Source organism: Perca fluviatilis, chromosome 16 (genome assembly GCF_010015445.1).
Source record: "Perca fluviatilis chromosome 16, GENO_Pfluv_1.0, whole genome shotgun sequence".
Taxonomy (NCBI): Eukaryota; Metazoa; Chordata; class Actinopteri; order Perciformes; family Percidae; genus Perca; species Perca fluviatilis.
The window spans coordinates 30,734,483-30,758,211 of NC_053127.1; the positions used below are offsets into that span (position 1 = coordinate 30,734,483).

The 23,729-nt window shown below is 42.0% G+C and overlaps 1 protein-coding gene and 1 pseudogene across 3 annotated transcripts in view; both read right to left on the reverse strand.

Annotated features, from left to right (window-relative positions):
• Positions 1–3,082: 3,082 nt before the first annotated feature.
• LOC120543890 (collagenase 3-like) overlaps positions 3,083–23,729 on the reverse strand; it is a 92,745-nt gene continuing 72,098 nt past the window's right edge. Inside the window, exons 1-10 of one of the 3 annotated variants that reach the window (XM_039777255.1) lie at positions 6,028–6,126; positions 5,635–5,882; positions 5,396–5,544; positions 5,002–5,130; positions 4,728–4,889; positions 4,038–4,167; positions 3,792–3,925; positions 3,516–3,675; positions 3,306–3,409; positions 3,083–3,207 (exon numbers count right to left, since the gene is read on the reverse strand). In XM_039777255.1, the coding sequence (XP_039633189.1) occupies positions 3,098–3,207; positions 3,306–3,409; positions 3,516–3,675; positions 3,792–3,925; positions 4,038–4,167; positions 4,728–4,889; positions 5,002–5,130; positions 5,396–5,544; positions 5,635–5,882; positions 6,028–6,126 (1,425 nt within the window). In that variant the 3' untranslated portion in view covers positions 3,083–3,097. Of the gene's footprint in view, positions 3,208–3,305; positions 3,410–3,515; positions 3,676–3,791; positions 3,926–4,037; positions 4,168–4,727; positions 4,890–5,001; positions 5,131–5,395; positions 5,545–5,634; positions 5,883–6,027; positions 6,127–17,588; positions 17,705–23,729 lie in introns of those variants that run through there. The other 2 variants (XM_039777253.1, XM_039777254.1) reach the window with 2 other exon arrangements.
• On the reverse strand, positions 19,450–20,221 carry LOC120543894 (annotated as a pseudogene).

A 23,729-nucleotide genomic window follows, 5' to 3' on the forward strand; every position in this document is an offset into this window, starting at 1 on the left:
TAAACTTATCTATTAAAAACCTGCCTTATCAGAACCTGCTGCATATATGCCTAAATAAATGTCCTCATTTACCACTTGACAGCCACTAAAAAGAAACTGATTCAACTCTAACATTTTCAAACTTTTAAAGATACCGTTATAACGTTGTGCCACTTGAGGCCGCCAAGTGTAAAGTCATCTAGAATATTTGATATCATGCCAATGTCATGAAATGCTGCCAAGAAAGAGTTATTAGAACAAGATGTTTCATAGATTTAACAACAGTAGAAATTGCAGAATACACTTCGACTACAGTTTTTTCTGTAACATTTTTCTATGAATGCAGTCCATTTAATACTTCAGTTAAAGTAAGAACTTTGGAAGAAAACTAATTAGGTCAATTAAAAATGAATGAGACAAGAGTGCTGACTGAGTAATCATGGCTAATCTTTAAGAATGTATTTCTTTTGTTTTGGCTGAGACATGCGTTGACGTACCTCCCTCAGGACGTGGTGTATTCTGATTGGCAACATCAGCTTCACTATGTAGGTGAATGCCTCTTGGAACTTGTTTTTGGCACACACCACTCACAAACATCATCATACTGGTGAATAACCCACTCCCTAGGCCATCGGATTGGATTACAGATGCAATGTTTTTACTAAAGCTCCTTCCAGGGCTGTGATCAGACCAACCTGTGCCAGGCTGAGCACTTTAAGACCCTTTTCTCCCAGACTAAGATCAGTATATTTCTTGTCTCTCAGAAATGTGTAACGTGCATCCTCAGGGTAAGCTGAAGTCAAGATGTTACACTGATAGACTGGATCAACAGTACAATTCCAAGATAATTGCCTGACATTCGTTCTCTGTGTGATACCATTCTCACACTCTGTTCGTTTCGGGAAACAACAAAAAACTTAGAAATGGCAAGTTTTAAGGAAAATTTGGATGTTGTAATAAGGCAGGCCTGCTTGGTTCTTTCGGTGAATGATTGTAAAGATTTAAGAAGAATATGTTTACGGCATTTACTCTCTAACTTGGACGTTTTGGGACAGACTGGTGGGGATGGCTATGAATAAAATATACATGGCGATACACTGGCTAATTTAAATAGCTCACGTTACTGTATTGGTGAACAGTTAACTTCATTTAATATTGTATGTGGCGTTTTCTTTTGCGGGGTGCAAATGTTCTACCTAAAAAAGTTTCTTCCCGAGAATATTTAGCAGAGTCACTGTTGCTGCGTCTGGAGCAGGACGATTGTGATTGGTTTAAAGAAATGTAAACAACCTAAAGCGTTTTTATTCTCCTATCCCAGAATGTACATGTGATATAGCCAGACCTTACTCCACAGCGCTGTGTCTGGCAATGCGAGACAATTCCACACACAACAGGGACCATCCATGCTAAAGTTCCCTCCAGCTTTACTTCCTATGTACCCCGCCAAGTACACAAGCAAGTAGCCGTCATAGTTGACTTAATATCAGACTGAGCAGGTCCAGGTCACACTGTCGAAGGACACATGGGGTCTCAGGGGGATGTGCAGCACAGCATCACTGTCCTGGATGAAAAAAAAGTATACATTTTGTTCAACTAAGCTAAACTTGTTCCTTTTTTTATCAGGTGTGCTGGCTCTGTCACCTTAAATTCAGGATAGTTGGTCTCCTCTATACTTGGAGGGGTGAAGGAGCAGTCCATTGGCTCATCTTGATGGGTAATGGAAAACATGCATTTTTATTATGAGATAATTTATTGTAATACACATACAGTTATTTTCTGAGGCTCCGGCCCTTGAAGCCCTGTATCTTTTTTCAGCTTTCTCCTCAGTCTCTCTGATGCTGTTTACTTCAAATTCCTACCCTGTCTACTGTACATTATTAAATAGTAACATCAATTGTTGCCTCTCTTTAGGTGGCAGTAATAAAAAGGAGTCATCCTCAACATTTGCTGTGTTCTGGTTTCAGAATGCTAAAGAGAGTTGGAGAACAATTAGATACAAAAGAGGATGTAGGCTCTACAGGATTATTCTTTTTCTTGGCAACTATCACATTCTTTCCCAAATGATGAACAGATTTTTGCGCATTGTATCATGTCAAACGGCTTGAAAAATAGAGCACATACAGTAGATGCCGTAAATGGGGCATTCCCGCCATACCCCCCCAGGTTTGGACTGAGCCCCGAATGTTTACAATGTCTGGCTCTGCCCCTGCTCGAACCTCCTACTTTACCCCAGTGGAAATATAAATCTTAATAAAAGTGTATGAGGAATATGAAGATGTATTTACAGAGCAATTCTGGGGATTATGAGGAAGAGGGGACATCCTCTTCCACAGCCCAACTTGGCTTTGTAAGATGTTCAGCATTGGCCCATGACTTTCCTATAGCTCCCTTTGAAGCAACTGTACAACGCGTACTTAGAGAAAAAGATTAAAAAAGCCAATCTAAAAATGGACCACATAAGGTTGCAGATGAAATACTGCACAGAAATGTATATTACTGCATTTCTTTCAGATTTCTAGTGATAAATTAAATGGTGGTGTGGTTGAGAAGTTGCAAAAGCAATATCATGGCAAACAGGATTGATCTGCATGCAAAATAAGAACAAAACATACTTAAAAATGTATTAAAAAAACCTTTATTTGCCAATTCATGGTGGCAATTTCTTTTCACTTTGTCCTATTTGTTTTTTTGAGTACAATCAAACAATCATGTTTTATTCCAGTGACGTACAAATCTGTGTATACATGTGCAATGTTAATATTTGAAAACACATTTACGTAACATGCTCCAAAGTTCCACACTTAAACTACAATAAACACAAAAATAAAACAAAAACAACAGCATTAATTAAATTAGGTCTATGAAATAAATATACTTAGATAAAATAAAGTTAAATTAAATTAAATTAAAAAAGCAATCGCTGACATCACAAAAATACCATTTTAAAAAACATAATTTGCTGTTCTCAGGAAGGGCATATGTCCAGTATGAACCCATACGTGTGTAAAAATACAATTCTATATTATAAGATATATTATTGCATAGACATGGACACTAACTCTGTTTCCTTCATTCTCATTCAGAGTGGCTAAATAAACAGCTTGGCCAGTAAACTGCTCTAGAAGTTAGAGCAGCGCAGGAAGTAGCTGTTCCTCAGCACACGGAACAACCTCCCGGTGCTCAGGCTGTACTCAAACATGTACGGTCCGCTGTAGATGTAAGTAAAACCTGCAGAACAGAGACTCAATGTTAGTTCATGTACAAAAAAATTCTCATTTCAGTTGTTTTGACTTGGAATTCTCAGGTCAGCTTTGAATGTGACTCACCTTTGACCTGGAGAGCTGCAGTCACCTTGCCGCTCAGGCCGGAGAACGTCTGATCCACTCGCTTGGGGAATCCCTGGTCCATGGTCTTCTTGGCCTCATCATAACTGAGGAAAGAGACAATAATTAGACTGATTCAAAATTTGTAAACCATCTTGAAAAACATCATCACACCTAGGTCACCTGAATTCATTTCACATCATTTGAACGCACCTGTAGTAAAATCTGCCTACAAAGAACAGAGTCTTGGCAGATTCCACGTCATAGAGGGCCGCATCGATTTTCTTCACTCTTTTGGGCAGACCAAAACTGGAAATTGGTTTAGGATAGCCTCTCACAAGATCATAGCCACTGAAAGCCCACACTCTCCGACCTGTATTGATATCAGAAGAAAATACTTGTTAATATATGCATGTACATAAGATACATAAGGTAGTCTGGACAATATTGTCAGATTAGGAACCTCAGGTAGATAAGGAGAACACATACCTTTAAAGAGAAGGAGTCTGTCTGACTGTTGGCTTTCATAAGCAGCGTCGATGTGGGCGGGGGCTTCGGGCCAGAAGTTTGTGATGAGAGTTTGCTGAGGTGTATTGCTCTGAGGGTAGCTCCGCCAGAAGAAGCTGAGAACACACAAGAACATAAAGTAGTTTATAATTCATATTGTGTGCAGAGAAAACAGTCTTAATGGACTTCAGCATTCACATTTTTTTTTCTACTGTATGTCTGCATTACTTGTCCTTGAAGAAGAGCATCTCTCCTCGCAGGGTGGCGACAGCATCCAGGACCAGGGTTGAATCACAGGCATCGGGGGTGGTGGGGGGCTCAGGTTTATCTATATCTCCATCCGTATCAGGGTTTGGACCTGGAGGTTAAATAAAATCAGAATCTCATTACAACAATGTCATAAAACCAAGTGTTATCAAGTGCTGTGTACAACAGGCTGTTCTTTTGAACCATTCGTGCATACAGCTATGAAAAGTAATGCACAGTAATGTATTCCATGTATTTATTATCATGTTGAGTGCTGCTGTATAAGACCGCTCTGGTGAGACTTTCACCCAGGAAACGTGTGTTCATGTCCCTGGAGTACTACTTAAGGGGACAGGTGTTTAAACCAAAACCACAGTCTTTTTCTAATCTGAACTAATTGTTCTGGTGCCGGAACTTAACTGACGTTAACATTTTGTCGGCTAAACTGGGGCTGTTGCAGTACACTGTGCCCTGTACCTGGCTTACAGTAACCTTTATGCAGATAAACTTAACTGGTCGCTAAACTTAATCGCCACGTGACCAGCCAGCTGTCGTAATTTTGTAGGATATCAAACAAATTGGTGTGCATACATTTTCGTAGAATATGATACAAACCAGTTAATGAGAATGCGTTGCAAACAGGCATGGATGATCCAGCCAATTAGCACTAACCATAGAGAGACTGGATGCCGTTGACATCATCCCGTGGCAGAACAAAGGTGTCTGGGTTTCTGTATGAGTACGTATGGTACATGAGAGCACCAGGATCATCAGAGTGAGACAAGCCCAGCGAGTGGCCAAACTCATGGGCAGCCACGAGGAAGAGGACGTAGCCTACAGCAGGTAACACAGAAGTACAGGTTAGTTACAGCTCCTCTCCATGATTATAGCATGTCAAAACATACACTGACAGTAGCAGTTAGTGAGTAAAAGAGAACAAACTGACCGGTATTTGAGCGGAAAGTGAAGTTCTCATCATCATCAAAATGAGCATCTCCTCCAGTGCCAGGGCCTGGGGGGAAGGCATGGGCAAGAAATCCACCAGGGCCATCAAAGGGGTAATAATCACCATGTTCTGTTGACAAGAAATCATACTCATGTCAGGTTTTCCAAACCAAATAGAGCTACAAGCCATGAATTAGTGTAAAAAACGCAAATCAGAACGGGGTTTTTAAAATGCATCTTAGCGTTATTATTGATCAGCTGCCCAATGTGATACAAGACACAGCAAACACATGCAGTTACAGCAAAGACACTTTATGGGACGTCACAACCAATAACCTGAGCACAGAGAGAGTATATAACTGGGAAAGGAAAAGGAAAAGTTATTGAGCACTCACCTTGGCGACCAAAGGAGATCATGATGTCAGCGGTGCCACTTTGGATTCTTGTGAATCTCAGAGGAGTGACTTTGGCCCAAACCTGCAGCGCTTTCTCTATGGAGTTATCTACCTCTGACACAGACATGTCAGGTGTGTAGTTCTCTATCCTGTAGGACAGAAAATTATACTTAAATAATTAACGACATACCATTCCTACATTAAGTTTCTCTCACACATTTTCTCTTCAGATCAGTCACCTGTAGGTAAGGCTGTTTTTCTCCCACTTGAGGTTACTTCCAGACGTGGAGAAACTGGCAATGTTGGTGTCTGGGACGCCACAGCGGGGCTTCTTCATCGTCGCAATGGTGTCAGCATCCAGAGTCCCAGCGATCTGGAGGCCAAAGAATCTCTGCATCTCACTCAGCTTCCTGCTCACCGCGCTGACCCCCCGTCTGCCAGTTGGACCTTTCTCCTCTGTTAGGTTGAAAGATCTTTTCAGGTAGCTCTATAAAAGAAGATGAGAATACTTATTGGTCAGTAATGATCTTCAGAACATGTTGAAAAACAATAGTTCCCCCCAATGCACATCTTGAACACATCCTAAACGCAAAATAGTAAGAGCGCATGCAAGACGAAGTAAACATACATACCTCTGCATCATGTTCATCTTGCTCAGTGACTTGTGATACAGGCCGCGAGTAAACTGCCACCGCCAGGCTCAGGATGATGCACAGACTGCAAGACCTCATGCTTCCTCCTTGAATGCCACTTGTGTTTCTGTGCTGGAAGTCAGCTGTTATATAGGCTGAGGAGTGGACATATTTTGGAGTAGGTGTGTTGAGCAACTACCTTCCTGTGTGAGTGACTCAAGAAGTTTTCCATGTAAAGATGACAGGAGAAGATTGCTTTGATATCTCAGCCACCCCACTAAAAAAATCCCCAAATCAAGACTTCATTTATGATGACACAACGTGATGCCCATATCGAAACAACCGATTTTAAAATCAAATATTTTAGGTACAAACTGCATAAATAATTAAAAAAATAATTTAATATAGTCTCCGGGCAGTTTAACAGGAGGAGCTGGCCAAGATACCACGTTTGCTGATTTTATTGTGTGTTGGTAAAGCTTATATTTTGAGTGATATTCTAGGTCTTTAATCACAAACTTCTTCTTTAACCCTCGGGATAGCGTTGCTGCTGAAAAGACAGTGACGTGCTTTGTGAGAAAACACAAACAAGCTGCATCATTTCATGAACAAAGACAATGTGATGGAGTATTTGTATATGCCAAAGATTGCTTATTATGATGTCTGATATTACATGTCATTTAGCTGATGCTTTTCTCCAAAGCAACTTACAATTGCTATATCCGCTATATATGTCAGAGGTTGCACGCCTCTGGAGCAACTGGGGTTAAGTGTCTTGCTCAGGGACACATTGGTTGATGTATCGCAGTGGGAATTGAACCCAGATCTCCCACTCCAAAGGCATGTGTCATATCCACTGCGCCATCACCCCTGCAGCAATAAGGTTAATAGCTGAGCGTCAATATGTATAACTATAGATAGATCACAGATTTTATAATTACATTAAGGTCAATTTGTTCTGTGACATACGTACGGGGGCTGTACACGTGCCAAAGAACCTAACTGTTTTACAAGTGAGAGAAGTTTCCTTATGTCAACTAAATTATTATTTTTTTATAACATCTGTAAAATCAATTTTAATAATAGTTATGCATGTATTTATGTAAGAGTTGTACATTATTGTTGGGTGGAAAACTACATTGCAGTTGTTTCCTAAGGCTGGACACTGGGAGCAGCAGTACCGTCTTCTTGGTTGTGCAACTTATGTCTCCAGGTAATCGACACAGTAAACGGATTAAAAAAAGGATGAAAGCGTTGCAATAGATAAGCAAAATCGAAGGCATTTTAAATATATTGTCGCTGTCGGGTGAAAACCTTGAATGTCCAAAACCGTTTTCAGGAAATGAAGAAAAAAAAAGGCCAATTTAACATTTCAATGAGCCATTTCCCTTAGACGGAAGTCAGACGAAATCTCCTCATCACGGTTTATTTGGAAAACCCACATACAGACTAAACGGTGACCAACAACATTGATTCATGATTTTTTTTTAAACAACCAAATATGGAGATACAAGGTTTCTGCCTCACAATATACATTTATAATTTTTAATGCTGCAAAATGTAAATCTTAATGTGACCAATTGATGTCTGCGCTGCATATTTAAAAAAAAAAACATTGTAAAATCTACTTCTCTGTTTCAAAAGTGGATTATTTAATTGTCAGTGTGACATGAGTATCTATTTCAGGGATTATCATTAAATTCCTATTATTCAATTCAATTTTATTTATTTATAGTATCAAATCATAACATAAGTTATCTCGAGACACTTTACAGATAGAGTAGGTCTAGACCACACTCTATAATTTACAAAGCCCCAACAATTCCAACAGTTCCAGTAATTCCCTCAAGAGCAAGCAGTGCGACAGTGGCGAGGAAAAACTCCCTCTTGGGAAGAAACCCGGACAGACCCAGGCTCTTGGTGCGGTTGTCTGACGAGCGGTTGGGGTGTGATGAAACAGTGGAGATAGTAGTCACATTAATAATGGAACAGTGACTGGATGTAGCGGGAAGCTGCAGGGTTCAGCAGGACGAGCATGACATTGCAGGGCATCGCTGAGCTCAGCAGGGGAGTGCAGCAGGACCACGGCGACAGCTGCGACCAGGATCTTGGTGCCAACGTTCTCCAAGGAAATACGCTGGGGGAAAAAAGCATAAGGACTCGGGGGGAAACAAAACTCCCCAGAAGCTAGGATTAGTAAACTTTAGTAACTTAGTAATTTCTGGGACGGGCTGCACAAAAATAGTAATAGTAATAGTAATAGTAACAGTAATAGAAAGGGAGAGGAGAGAGCAGCTCAGTGTGTCAAAGGAAGGAAGTCCCCGGCAAGTCTAGAACTATAACAGCGTAACTATAACAGGTAACTAAGAGAGACAGGTCATAAGGAGAGGTAGGTTTTTCGGGCTTAGAACTCTCCCCTGCCAGATCTGGCTCGCTGGCCTGCCTCCTTCTACTTTGTTATGTATTATTAATCTAACAATTATGAAGAGAAGCAGTTGGGCCAGTTAGGTGGACACTGCCCCTCACTCCCCTAACTATAAGCTTTATCAAATAGGAGAGTTTTAAGTTCATTCTTGAATGAGGTGACAGTTTCTGCCCCCAACCCAGATCGGAGCTGGTTCCATAGGAGAGGAGCCTGATAACGCGACCGAAGGCTCTAGCTCCCATTCTACTTTTAGAGACTCTAGGTACCCCCCGTAACTCTGCATTCTGGGAGCGCCAGTGTTCTAGTGGGACAATAGGGTATTAGGAGCTCTTCTAGATATGATAGTGCTAGACCATTTAGAGCTTTGTAGGTCAAGAGAAGGACTTTAAACTCAATCCTGGATTCAACAGGAAGCCAATGCAGAGAAGCTAATACAGGAGAAATATGATCTCTTTTCTTAGTTCTTGTGAGAACACGCGCTGCAGCATTCTGGATCAGCTGGAGAGTCTTAAGAGACTTATTTGAGCAACCTGACAGTAGGGAATTACAATAGTCCAGCCTGGAAGTAACAAATGCATGGACTAGTTTTTCAGCGTCGTTTTGAGACAGGATATTCCTAATTTTGGCAATGTTACGAAGATGAAAAAAGGCTGTTCTTGAGGTTTGTTTTAGATTGGCATTAAAGGATATATCCTGATCAAAGATAACTCCTAAATTTCTAACAGTGGTGCTGGAGGCCAGGGCAACACCATCCAGAGTAGCTATATCTTTAGATAATGAAGTTCGGAGGTGTTTAGGGCCCAGCACAATAACTTCATTACACTGTATTACATGCTTTAAGTTATCACTTTTTACCATCCTCTATTATTCAGTGAACAGGATATTATTAGTCATGTCATTACTGAAGGATTTATATCACACTCCCACACAAACAGGATTCTCTGGCCACTTGGCAGCATTATCTGAGATAAATTACCATATTTGGTTCCAAACAGCATATACCACAAACCTACACTGGAATTGTATTTCAAAGTACGGAAAACATGTTTTATTGTAATTATTTCTGAATATACATTGACCTAATTCATGAATTACATTTACAAACTCACATAAGGTTAAGTCAGCCTTCATGAAATGTGTGATGTACCGGAAAAAGTAAGGCGTTCAACTGTTCGTGTTACAGCCAGCAACCAAAAGTCATGTCATGCTATCAAGTATAACAGGAACAACAAATTCACTGGTTTTGTCTTGGGTAAGAAAACTTTATGTACATGAATCACCCCTGCCGTTTCCTGAGGTATGTTTGCAGCTGTTGGTGGTACTGTAAAACTGTTGAATCCCAAACCCGTCAGAGACACTTCCTCCCACTTTTTAAAAGTAAAATCAAAAATTTTAAAGACCGCTCCATTCAATATTTTATTGGTGTGAATGTCTGTTTCTTGGTCAGTGGTTCCACCACTCGATCCAGACTTAAATATCTCTACAACTATTGGATTGGTTTGCCATTACATTTGGTAGATCTACATGGTCCCCTCAGGATGCATTGAAATTACTTTGTAGATTCTTTCTAGTGGAATGTCTGTAACTACTGGATGGATTGCCATAAAATGTTATATAGATCTAGACGAAAAAATAATGGACGGAGCTTCCTGGTCTGAAAAGTGAAGCCAAGGCAGTAGTGCCTTAAACCTGTATAATACTTAATTTCCTGCAGGCGACTCTACTGGTTGAAAAACCTAGGTGGCTTGTATAGAAGTCTATAGGAAAATAGTCTATAAGCATAAAATTCCACTTCCGGGCTTGCTCTCGTTCTGCCGGAAATACCGCTGGATGTTTCTTTGAGGCATTTTGCAGCGGCACAGTGGCTCCGCTTGGCGTTTAGCACCGCCTAAGACGATTGTGATTGGTTTAAAGAAATGCCAAAAAACCAGAGCATGTTTTTCTCCCATCCCAGAATGTTGTGTAGATTAGCCAGACCCTTAACCAGAAGGTCTGGCAATGAGTGTGTCAAGGGCGGTGGCTCTACAGGAGTAACCGCCACCAGAATCTAACTATCAGAGAACGCCACCTGGGGACTTTCAACCAAATATGCTTTACTTCTACTTTAACTATAACACCCTGTTACACAAAAGCTACACAGGTTTGTTGACTGAAGCAAGACAGAAGCGGTTCCAAAAAGAAATATTTATTGAAAATTTAATAATTTAAGACTGGAAGTGCCTGAAAATAGGGTGGTTGGAAATATAAATTAATCAAATTAGGATCATCAAAGTTATGTAGAAGATATAGAAATAGTTCATTACCATGTTGACAATTTAAAAGGGTAAATTCTTTTTTTAAACAACTCCCAGACACTTAAGGGGAAGTGGGCAGAGGCCAGCTGTGGATAGGCAATCTAACTCCGGGTGTGTTCCAGGGGTGCATCAACTTACTCACGACATGTGCTCACTACAGTCGATAAGTCACTGCAAACCGGTTCACTGCAAGTCGTGTCACCGGAAAAAATGTCCCAGTGCCATCATCACTCAAACTGTGCAGGGAACCACACTAGCGTGCGGGCCCCGCCTCCACCACAAGCTGGCTACTAGCTCCACTGAAAATGAACCCACAAAATCAAAGATATGCACGCAACAGTTGGTCATATCTAAAATACAAGCAGACCAAACAGGGAGAGTGCGGCCTGGTGGCACTTTTAACCAAGTCGTAATAAATTAATTGAAATACTAAGAAACTAAACCAAGGCAAAACAGCAGAAAAAGTCAGAAAACATTTCCATGTTAAAAACCAGTTTAATAACATTTACTTTCAGTAGTCATCATCATGGTTATTCCTACCTTACACCATGAGCTCAGTAGAACAAGAAACATATCACACCACTCCAGGCAGGGGAACTTTAAAGGGGTGATAGAATGATTATATAGGGTATTTTACACTGTTCCTTAAGGTCTCCTAATAGGGTATGTAACATTGGTTGGGCTGAAAATTGCCCGAATGCTATTTTATTAGGCCCTTAAATCAGCCCAAGAGACGAGTGACTTTGCGCGGGTATGGAGTGCTGTGGGCTGCCGCGTCGGACGCAGCTCCAAGTACCTCACAGCAGGCCGGGGCTGCTGAAGGAAGGCAGGCCGGCGCGAGGGCAGCTACACAGGCAGCACCGGCGCTGAACTCCGACACACAGTCGGACAAAATTTGCAATTAGCCATCCATTTTCGTAAAGCGGCCCATATTTGAGCTTTACATAGTTGATTTCTTGCATAAAAAAGTTTCAGAAGTGAATTTTGAAATGGAATAGCAGAGATCTGCGTGACCTAGCTAGATTCTGAAGACTACCTGATCTCAGGTCAGTTGTATAGCCTATGTAAATGTTGGGGCGTGACCGTTCTCATAATACACCCAAGGGCTGACAAAGCTTCCGGTTTTTGGGAGGTTGACGTCAACTTCCAGCTTTGTTGAGATTCGCTCGTTTTCAGCGGCAGTTTCAAAATATGAGATTTTCATAGTAAAGGGGTGTCAATGGGATTTTGAGCTTCTATGTATGTCCTATTTACCCACCGAACTGTCGTTATTCAACTATGACAGGGTAAAATCGGTTTTGCATTCTATCACCCCTTTAAATCCCTGTCAGACAGGCAAACCACATCAAAACATGTAAGTCTTAAAACCATAACACAGGGTCTCAATTTACACACCTACTTAAAAGATCACAGACACGGTCCAATGTGGCAACTGACAGGGACAGAACACCAAAGAGGTAGCCATGATGGCACAGGTGCCTTAAATAAACTCAGCTAATGCGGGGGGTTTGGTCTGGGTGGAGTTAATTTGATACTAGGGAGGTGTGAACACTTGAAGTTCTGCACACAAGCCAGCCCCACTACACGAGACTAATAGGAAAATGACCCTACTTCTCACGTTATTTAATACAAACACTAACACTAACAACAATACCAAAACATTTTTATAATGAGCTTATGGTCTCAATCGCTAGTTTCAAGTTTTGGCACTGTGTACAAAAAAGTAGCTGTGAACTTGTTTTTGGGTGTTGTCCGTGTTTTCATCTTAAACTTTGACCCTCTCACTGTGTGTTTACACTTCATCAAAGTTAATTGGAATATTTTGGTCGCCTAAAAATGTCTAATTCAGTGTCGCTGGTGTTAGCTGAGAACTTAAGGGAAAGTCTGCCAATTATCTCTTAAATGCCGTACATGCAGATGGATGGCGCCAGTACCTGGTGGTCTGTTTACCCACCAGTAAAAGCTCCACCAGATGACTCTCGTCAGAAGTGTTAAAAATCAGCAACTTTCCCTCTGTACCGTTTAGCTTAGTGCAGCGCCAATGCACCCATAAACAAAACTAGCATGGCTGCGTCATCCTCCCAAGCGCTACCCTTTGTCCAAAAATCGTCACATCCAGATCCAAGAAACAAGATGGCGGTGGCCAAATGCCAAACTCGAGGCTTCAAAACGGAAGTCCACAAACCAATGGTTGACATTACAGCTTTAACGTCCACTGCTATATCCACAGTCTATGACACAGTAGATATCAAAATCCACAGAAGATGAAGCCCACTGACTTTCGGTCAAAGAGGTTAAGAGGCGACACTCCATTGGGTCGGCGAGCTCTTTCGCTGCTATTTTGGACTGAAATAGGGCTCGCATTAATAACGGAGATTTGTAAATTATGCCAATCCTACTTACGAGAGCTAGTAACCAACAGCCGTGGCAGTCATTTAATCTAAACGTTTTCTCTCCTTTTCTTAACCTGCTTGTAGACATAGTGACATTGTGGTAATATGTTTTGCAATCAATGCAACTACCTTGTTAAATCAGTCCTGCTTTATCCACAGCCAGGATTATGTTGTAAAAAATCAGTGAAAAAACATGAATAAGGTTTTAGAAACGTGTAAAAATGTGTATCATATGCGTAGACAAGAGGTAAGTTTCTAATATATGAAAACGTACTTTGCAATAAACTTTAATCTGCTTAATTTTCATTTCAGAGAAAGAAAAAAAGTCAAAAGAAGCTATAAACAGATCAAAATAGGTTAATGAATGTAGCGTATACAATGAAGCTCAGCGTAAGTTCTTTCAGGAAGATTGATCAGCTGTTTTCTAGGCATTCACTTTTCAAATAAACCAATCAGATTCAGCCATGTTTTTCGCAAGCCAATCACAGCATGACATCCCTGCTTTAAATATGTTCTCTCCCCTGCGGTTGTCAGCTGTCATTTCAGGAATAGAGTGTGACCCACCTCCTCCCCTTCAACCCCCAGTCTTCTTCACCCGTGATACCCAGGCTTTTCGGTTTATCTGTGTTTTTTGCCCCCAACGGTGCCTTCCAGGCAGCACTGCCTGGAAGGCACCATTGGGAGGAACATTTTATGGTTAGGGTTAGGATTAAGGTTAAGGTTAGGGTTAGGTGCCTTGAAGGCAGGCGCCGGCCGTTGCCTGGAAGGAAGCAGTTGGGGGCGAAAAACACCATGGAGCGGCTTTTCGTCCAGCTGACCACACCTTCGGTGTAGTCTTTGTGCTCCTTCATCACCACCACCAGTGACTCCATTGGGGGATACGTTTGGGTTTCTCTACCCCTTTAAAACCTATATTATGCGATGGAGTCTAATCCTCAAAGACTTTATACATTTCATATTGTGTTATGTAGCTTAAAAATAAATCTTTGCATATCTGCTACAAAGTCTCTCCTGATTGAAATTAAATTATCACAAATACCTGTAGCTTGTATTTTATACCTGTCCTATTATATTTTAGCTTGTTTTTAATTTTCTATTATCTGGGCTCATTAATTATTGAATAGTAGCTATTTAAATGTCCATTTAAATGTTAAATGTGTTTCTTTTGCTCGATTTAGTTGTTGATGTTTTAGGGTAGTAAGTCTTTTCAGGAACAAACTAATAGACAAACCATAATTGTTGATACATTTTTTAGTCAGTTTTTTTCAAAAGGCTATTTACCAGCATTAAATGACAGTTTATATATATATATTTTTACAAGCACATTTGATCTATTCCAGGTTATGTAATTTTTTTAAATATGCACTGAGTAAACATTTAGTTAAACTTATCTATTAAAAACCTGCCTTATCAGAACCTGCTGCATATATGCCTAAATAAATGTCCTCATTTACCACTTGACAGCCACTAAAAAGAAACTGATTCAACTCTAACATTTTCAAACTTTTAAAGATACCGTTATAACGTTGTGCCACTTGAGGCCGCCAAGTGTAAAGTCATCTAGAATATTTGATATCATGCCAATGTCATGAAGAACATTAGAACAATATGTTTCATAGATTTAACAACAGTAGAAGTTAGCCCACTGTAAAATTGCAGAATACACTTCGACTACAGTTTTTTCTGTAACACTTTTCTATGAATGCAGTCCATTTAATACTTACGTTAAAGTAAGAACTTTGGAAGAAAACTAATTAGGTCAATTAAAAATGAATGAGACAAGAGTGCTGACTGAGTAATCATGGCTAATCTTTAAGAATGTATTTCTTTTGTTTTGGCTGAGACATGCGTTGACGTACCTCCCTCAGGACGTGGTGTATTCTGATTGGCAACATCAGCTTCACTATGTAGGTGAATGCCTCTTGGAACTTGTTTTTGGCACACACCACTCACAAACATCATCATACTGGTGAATAACCCACTCCCTAGGCCATCGGATTGGATTACAGATGCAATGTTTTTACTAAAGCTCCTTCCAGGGCTGTGATCAGACCAACCTGTGCCAGGCTGAGCACTTTAAGACCCTTCTCTCCCAGACTAAGATCAGTATATTTCTTGTCTCTCAGAAATGTGTAACGTGCATCCTCAGGGTAAGCTGAAGTCAAGATGTTACACTGATAGACTGGATCAACAGTACAATTCCAAGATAATTGCCTGACATTCGTTCTCTGTGTGATACCATTCTCACACTCTGTTCGTTTCGGGAAACAACAAAAAACTTGGAAATGGCAAGTTTTAAGGAAAATTTGGATGTTGTAATAAGGCAGGCCTGCTTGGTTCTTTCGGTGAATGATTGTAAAGATTTAAGAAGAATATGTTTACGGCATTTACTCTCTAACTTGGACGTTTTGGGACAGACTGGTGGGGATGGCTATGAATAAAATATACATGGCGATACACTGGCTAATTTAAATAGCTCACGTTACTGTATTGGTGAACAGTTAACTTCATTTAATATTGTATGTGGCGTTTTCTTTTGCGGGGTGCAAATGTTCTACCTAAAAAAGTTTCTTCCCGAGAATATTTAGCAGAGTCACTGTTGCTGCGTCTGGAGCAGGACGATTGTGATTGGTTTAAAGAAATGTAAACAACCTAAAGCGTTTTTATTCTCCTATCCCAGAATGTACATGTGATATAGCCAGACCTTACTCCACAGCGCTGTGTCTGGCAATGCGAGACAATTCCACATACAACAGGGACCATCCATGCTAAAGTTCCCTCCAGCTTTACTTCCTATGTACCCCGCCAAGTACACAAGCAAGTAGCCGTCATAGTTGACTTAATATCAGACTGAGCAGGTCCAGGTCACACTGTCGAAGGACACATGGGGCCTCAGGGGGATGTGCAGCACAGCATCACTGTCCTGGATGAAAAAAAAGTATACATTTTGTTCAACTAAGCTAAACTTGTTCCTTTTTTTATCAGGTGTGCTGGCTCTGTCACCTTAAATTCAGGATAGTTGGTCTCCTCTATACTTGGAGGGGTGAAGGAGCAGTCCATTGGCTCATCTTGATGGGTAATGGAAAACATGCATTTTTATTATGAGATAATTTATTGTAATACACATACAGTTATTTTCTGAGGCTCCGGCCCTTGAAGCCCTGTATCTTTTTTCAGCTTTCTCCTCAGTCTCTCTGATGCTGTTTACTTCAAATTCCTACCCTGTCTACTGTACATTATTAAATAGTAACATCAATTGTTGCCTCTCTTTAGGTGGCAGTAATAAAAAGGAGTCATCCTCAACATTTGTTGTGTTCTGGTTTCAGAATGCTGAAGACAGTTGGAGAACAATTAGATACAAAAGAGGATGTAGGCTCTACAGTATTATTCTTTTTCTTGGCAACTATCACATTCTTTCCCAAATGATGTACAGATTTTTAAGCATTGTATCATCTCAAACGGCTTGAAAAATAGAGCACATACAGTAGATGCCGTAAATGGGGCATTCCCGCCGGACCCCCCCAGGTTTGGACTGAGCCCCGAATGTTTACAATGTCTGGCTCTGCCCCTGCTCGAACCTCCTACTTTACCCCAGTGGAAATATAAATCTTAATAAAAGTGTATGAGGAATATGAAGATGTATTTACAGAGCAATTCTGGGGATTATGAGGAAGAGGGGACATCCTCTTCCACAGCCCAACTTGGCTTTGTAAGATGTTCAGCATTGGCCCATGACTTTCCTATAGCTCCCTTTGAAGCAACTGTACAACGTGTACTTAGAGAAAAAGATTAAAAAAGCCAATCTCAAAATGGACCACATAAGGTTGCAGATGAAATACTTCACAGAAAATGTATATTACTGCATTTCTTTCAGATTTCTAGTGATAAATTAAATGGTGGTGTGGTTGAGAAGTTGCAAAAGCAATATCATGGCAAATAGGATTTATCTGCATGCAAAATAAGAACAAAACATACTTAAAAATGTATTAAAAAACCTTTATTTTCCAATTCATGGTGGCAATTTCTTTTCACTTTGTCCTCTTTGTTTTTTTGAGTACAATCAAACAATCATGTTTTATTCCAGTGACGTACAAATCTGTGTATACATGTGCAATGTTAATATTTGAAAATATATTTACGTAACATGCTCCAAAGTTCCACACTTAAACTACAATAAACACAAAAATAAAACAAAAACAACAGCAGTAATTAAATTAGGACTATGAAATGAATATACTTAGATAAAATAAAGTTAAATTAAATTTAAAAAAGCAATCGCTGACATCACCAAAATACGATTTTAAAAAACACATTTGCTCTCAGTTCTCTGTTCTCTGTTCTCAGGAAGGGCATATATCCACCCATACGTGTGTAAAAATACAATTCTATATGAAGATATAAGATATATTATTGCATAGGCATGGACACTTTAACTCTATTTCCTTCATTTTCATTCAGAGTTGCTACATAAACCAGTAACTACTCTAGAAGTTAGAGCAGCGCATGAAGTAGCTTTTCGTCAGCACACGGAACAACCTCCCGGTGCTCAGGCTGTACTCAAACATGTAACAGAGTTATTTTGAGACACTTTACAGATAGAGTAGGTCTAGACCACACTCTATAAATTCCAAAATCCCAACAATTACAGTAATTCCCTCAAGAGCAAGCATTAGCAGTGGCTATTGCGACAGTGGCAAGGAAAAACTCCCTTTTAGGAAGAAACCTCGGCAGACCCAGACTATTGGTAGGCGGTGTCTGACGGGGCCGGTTGGGGGGTGTGATGAACAGTGGCCAATAATAGTCACATTAAAGATAATGGAACAGTGACTTCAAAGGTCATCGTGGAAGTTCATGTCATAGCAGGGCACATCGTGTCATACTGAGTAATGCAGTCTCCTATACCGGATCATGACTACTCTGTGCATATGAACATCACAATTATTATATTATTGTATAATTGTATTATTATACAATTAGACTGATTCAAAATTTGTTAACCGTCTTGTAAAACATCATCACACCTACGTCACCTGAATTCAATTCACATCATTTGAACGCACCTGTAGTAAGATCTGCCTACAAAGAACAGAGTCTTGGCAGATTTCACGTCACAGAGGCCCGCATCGATTTTCTTCACTCTTTTGGGCAGACCAAAACTGGAAATTGATTTAGGATAGCCTCTCACAAGATCATTGCCACTGAAAGCCCACATTCTCCGATCTGTATCGATATCAGAAGAAAATACTTGTTAATATATGCATGTATATAAGATACATAAGGTAGTCTTGACAATATTGTCAGATTAGGAACCTCAGGTAGATAAGGAGAACACATACCTCTAAAGAGAAGGAGTCTGTCTGACTGTTGGCTTTCATAAGCAGCGTCGACGTGGGTGGGGGCTTCGGGCCAGAAGTTTGTGATGAGAGTTTGCTGAGGTGTATTGCTCTGAGGGTAGCTCCACCAGAAGAAGCTGAGAACACACAAGAACATAAAGTAGTTTATAATTCATATTTGTGTGCAGAGAAAACACTCTTAATGGACTGCAGCATTCACATTTTTTGTTCTACTGTATGTCTGTATTACTTGTACTCGTCACTTTTACGTTACTTTTAAAAGCAGGTGTCTCTGGCAGAGACTGAAGTTAATTATACAAAAGCTATCTTTGACCATAAAGCCAATCTATGGTTTTTCAGTGAAGTGTCTGAACTAGGCTACATTGCAGATTCTCTACTCACAGAGTGACGGCTGATTCATTATGAACGAGTCCAGCGCGGGTTGAATGCACATCGGCAGGTCATCGGCGTTACACGGTGTTAATGTGTAATGTCCATATCTACTTGTAGTACTGGTCGCGCAGCCACGATGGTCTGTGCATTGTCATAGACACATGCAGCCTCTTTTCTGGAAATCCTTGCGTGTCCGTGCGACTGAAACAAGTCCACAGCGGTCCGCTACGTGTAGCCTAGTGTATGTATGAGCCCATCTCCACGGGATCCATCTGTGAGGTTGTCAGCTTTGTGTCTGCCTGGGATGCTCTGTTTGTAGGACGGACGATTTAACAGCCAGTCCTCAGCGATGTAGTGGCATGTGTCACATAGCTCTCCGCTCAGAGGGCCGTCCGGTAAAAAGACACGACGCTAAAAACGCTCTCAAAAGTTAGCTTTGGCTGCAGCATTGCTCCGCTACTACCAGCCTCTGTCACGTCCCATGTGGAGCTTGTGAGCGCGCAGCTGAGAAGGCAGTGTCGCTGTCAAATTTGTCCCTGGGAAAAGTAACGTTGCGCCGAATTGAAAAAGGAACTACGTTTCGTTACCAAATTTTCATTTTACTTTGTAACGCGTTACACCCAACACTGTTGAGCACTCATCTTGGCGGCCAAAGGAGATCATGATGTCAGCGGTGCCACTGTGGATTCTTGTGAATCTCAGAGGAGTGACTTTGGCCCAAACCTGCAGCGCTTTCTCTATGGAGTCATCTACCTCTGACACAGACATGTCAGGTGTGTAGTTCTCTATCCTGTAGGATAGAAAATTATACTTAAATAATTAACGACATGCCATTCCTACATTAAGTTTCTCTCACACGTTTTCTCTTCAGATCAGTCACCTGTAGGTAAGGCTGTTTTTCTCCCACTTGAGGTTTTTTCCAAACTTGGAGAAACTGGCAAGCGGGGCTTCTTCATCATCGTCATTGTGTCAGCATCCAGCGTCCCGGTGATATGGAGGCCAAAGAATCTCTGCATCTCACTCAGCTTCCTGCTCACCGCGCTGATCCCCCGTCTGCCAGTTGGACCTTTCTCCTCTGTTAGGTTGAAGAATCTTTTTAGGTAGCTCTGTATTAGAAGATGAGAATACTTATTGGTCAGTAATGATCTTCAGAACATGTTGAAAAACAATAGTTCCCCCCAATGCACATCTTGAACACATCCCAAATGCAAAATAGTAAGAGCGCATGCAAGACGAAGTAAACATACATACCTCTGCATCATGTTCATCTTGCTCAGTGACTTGTGATACAGGCATGCAGTAAACTGCCACCGCCAGGCTCAGGATGATGCACAGACTACAAGACCTCATGCTTCCTCCTTGAATGCCACTTGTGTTTCTGTGCTGGAAGTCAGCTGTTATATAGGCTGAGGAGTGGACATATTGGGGAATGGGTGTGTTGAGCAACCCTCCTGAGTCAGTGACTCAAGAAGTTTTCCAGGAGGAGAAGATTGCTTTGATTTCTCAGCAACCCCACTAAAAATTCACAATGTTGCAGAATTCCAGAAGAATTTAGCTGGGCAGTCTTTTTTTATTTTTGTACACTAAGACTAAAACTTTAATCACGGACTCACAGCATATTGGCCCGGTTAATTTTGTTGGACTGATACGGTGATTGTCTCACCTGTTTTCTGCTTAGGCAGACAATTTTTATTCAACATATACATGTTAAATGCCTTATTTTATGCAAACAGCAGTCTTAGAATTTAAAGCACTGTTATAGACCAACTTAGTTTTGGACTGATTAGAGCTGATGGTCTCAACAGTTTTTCCATCCATGCATCCATCTTCGTACACTTATCCGGTGTCTGGTCGTGGGGGGAGCAGCTCCAGCAGGGGACCCCAAACTTCCCTTTCCTGAGCCACATTAACCAGCTTTGATTAGGGGATCCCGAGGCGTTCCCAGCCCAGGTTGTATATATAATCCCTCCACCTAGTCCTGGGTCTTCCCCGAGGCCTCCTCCCAGCTGGACGTGCCTGGAATACCTCTCTAGGGAGGCGTCCAGGGGGCATCCTTACCAGATGCCCGAACCACCTCAACTGGCTCCTTTTGACGCAAAGGAGCAGCGGCTCTACTCCGAGCTCCTCACGGATGACTGAGCTTCTCACCCTATCTCTAAGGGAGACGCCAGCTACCTTCCTGAGGAAACCCATTTCGGCCGCTTGTACCCTGGATCTCGTTCTTTCGGTCATGACCCAGCCTTCATGACAATAGGTGAGGGTAGGAACGAAAAGTGACCGATAGATCGAGAGCTTTGCCTTCTGGCTCAGCCACAACGGTGCGATAAATTCATTGTCCCCTCACTCGCGAACAAGACCCCAAGGTATTTGAAATCCTTCACTTGGGGTAAGGACTCATTCCCTACCTGGAGTAGGCACTCCACCGGTTTCCTGCTGAGAACCATGGCCTCAGATTTAGAGGTGCTGATCCTCATCCCAACCGCTTCACACTCTGCTGCGAACCAATCCAGTGAGTGCTGAAGGTCACAGGCCGATGATGCATCAGGACCACATCATCTGCAAAGAGCAGCGATGAGATCCCCAGCCCACCGAACTGCAACCCCTCCCTACCCCGACTATGCCTTGATATCCTGTCCATAAATATTACAAACAGGATTGGTGACAAAGCGCAGCCCTGGCGGAGGCCAACCCTCACCTGCAACGAGTCTGACTTACTGCCGAGAACCCGGACACAGCTCTCACTTTGGTCATACAGAGATTGGATGGCCCTGAGAAGAGACCCCCTCACCCCATACTCCCGCAGCACCTCCCACAGTATCTCCCGAGGGACCCAGTCATACGCCTTCTCCAAATCCACGAAACACACGTAGACCGGATGGGCATACTCCCAGGCTCCCTCCAGGATCCTTGTGAGAGTGAAGATCTGGTCCATTGTTCCACGACCAGGACGGAATCCGCATTGTTCCTCTTCAATCTGAGGTTTGACTATCGGCCGAACCCTCCTTTCCAGCACCTTGGAGTAGACTTTACCGGGGAGGCTGAGAAGTGTGATACCGCTGTAATTGGCACACACCCTCTGGTCCCCCTTTTTGAAAAGGGGAACCACCACCCCGGTCTGCCACTCCTTTGGCACTGTCCCAGACTTCCACGCTATGTTGAAGAGGCGTGTCAACCAAGGCAGCCCCTCCACACCCAGAGCCTTGAGCATTTCTGGACGGATCTAATCAATCCCAGGGGCTTTGCCACTGTGAAGTTGTTTGACTACATCAGTGACTTCCTCCTGTGAAATTGACAACAATCCCCCATCATCCTCCAGCTCTGCCTCTAACCTAGAGGGCGTATTAGTCAGATTCAGGAGTTCCTCAAAGTGCTCCTTCCACCGCACTATTACCTCCTCAGTTGAGGTCAACAGTGTCCCATCCTTACTGTACACAGCTTGGATGGTTCCCCGCTTCCCACTCCTGAGGTGGCGAACAAGTTTCCAGAAGTACATTCGTGCCGACCGAAAGTCCTTCTCCATGTCTTCTCCAAACTTCTCCCATACGGCTGCTTTGCCTCTTTCACGGCAGAGGCCGCAGCCCTTCGGGCCCTTCGGTACACTGCCACTGCCTCTGGAGTCCTCTGGGATAACATATCCCGGAAGGACTCCTTCTTCAGTCAGACGGCTTTCCTGACCACCGGTGTCCACCACGGTGTTCATGGATTACCGCCCCTTGAGGCACCTAAGACCCTAAGACCACAGCTCCTCGCCGCAGCTTCAACAATGGAAACTTTGAAAATTGTCCACTCGGGTTCAATGTCCCCAGCCTCCACAGGGATCCCCATGACCCAACTTACCACCAGATGGTGATCGGTTGACAGCTCCGCCCCTCTCTTCACCCGAGTGTCCAAAACATACGGCCTCAGATCAGATGAAATGATTATAAAAGCCCTCCATCTGGGCCTGGCTCCAGACGGGGGTCTGCTCATCAGATAAACATTCACACACATTTACACTCCGATGCGCAGATGTTAGGTCGACTTCTCTCTGTTAAGGCGACTGTGATGTTATCTTTAAAGGGGTGATAGAATGATTATATAGGGTATTTCACACTGTTCCTTATGGTCTAATGGGGTATGTAACATTGGTTGGGCTGAAAATGGCCTGGTTGATATTTTATTGGCCCTTATGCATCCCTGTGTTTTGGCCCTATTTGTAACAAGAGCTTTTCTTCCAAATGTGGTATGCTCATGAATATTTAGATGAGCTGCGCGCTGATTGGTTGAGCGAATCGCCATACACACACGTTAGAGACGCGCGCTGATTGGTTGAGCGAATCGCCATACACACACATTAGAGACACGCGCTAGGTTGAGCGAATTCCCAATACACACACATTAGAGACGCAACAGAATCTCATATTCCAGACACTGCAATGTTTCGTTACCAAATTCACTTCTGAGACTTTTTTATGCGAGTAATCAACTATATAAAGCTCAAACATGGGGCTTTTTACGAAAATTGATGGTTAATTGTAAATTTGGTAAGACGTGTCGGACTTTAGGAGCTACACACAGTCTGACAAGAAAGCGGCAGCCTGCTGGGCTCCATACCCAGGGCAAAGTCACCCTTTGTGGATTACTGCACTATGGGGCTCCGCAGCCGGCCGCCGACATAACATATAATGTTATATATAACTATAATATATTTACAGTTTGAATTTCGTCATGGCACTTATATTACAGCTACCCCAAGGTCTTACAAAGCTAACGTTGTGTCCGATTTGATGAACTCAGGGTCTTGTTAGGAGGAGCAGCTAGCTAACTAGCTATATGTCCCATTCAATACAATGGGGAAATATCGCAGCTAGCTAGCTACACTTTC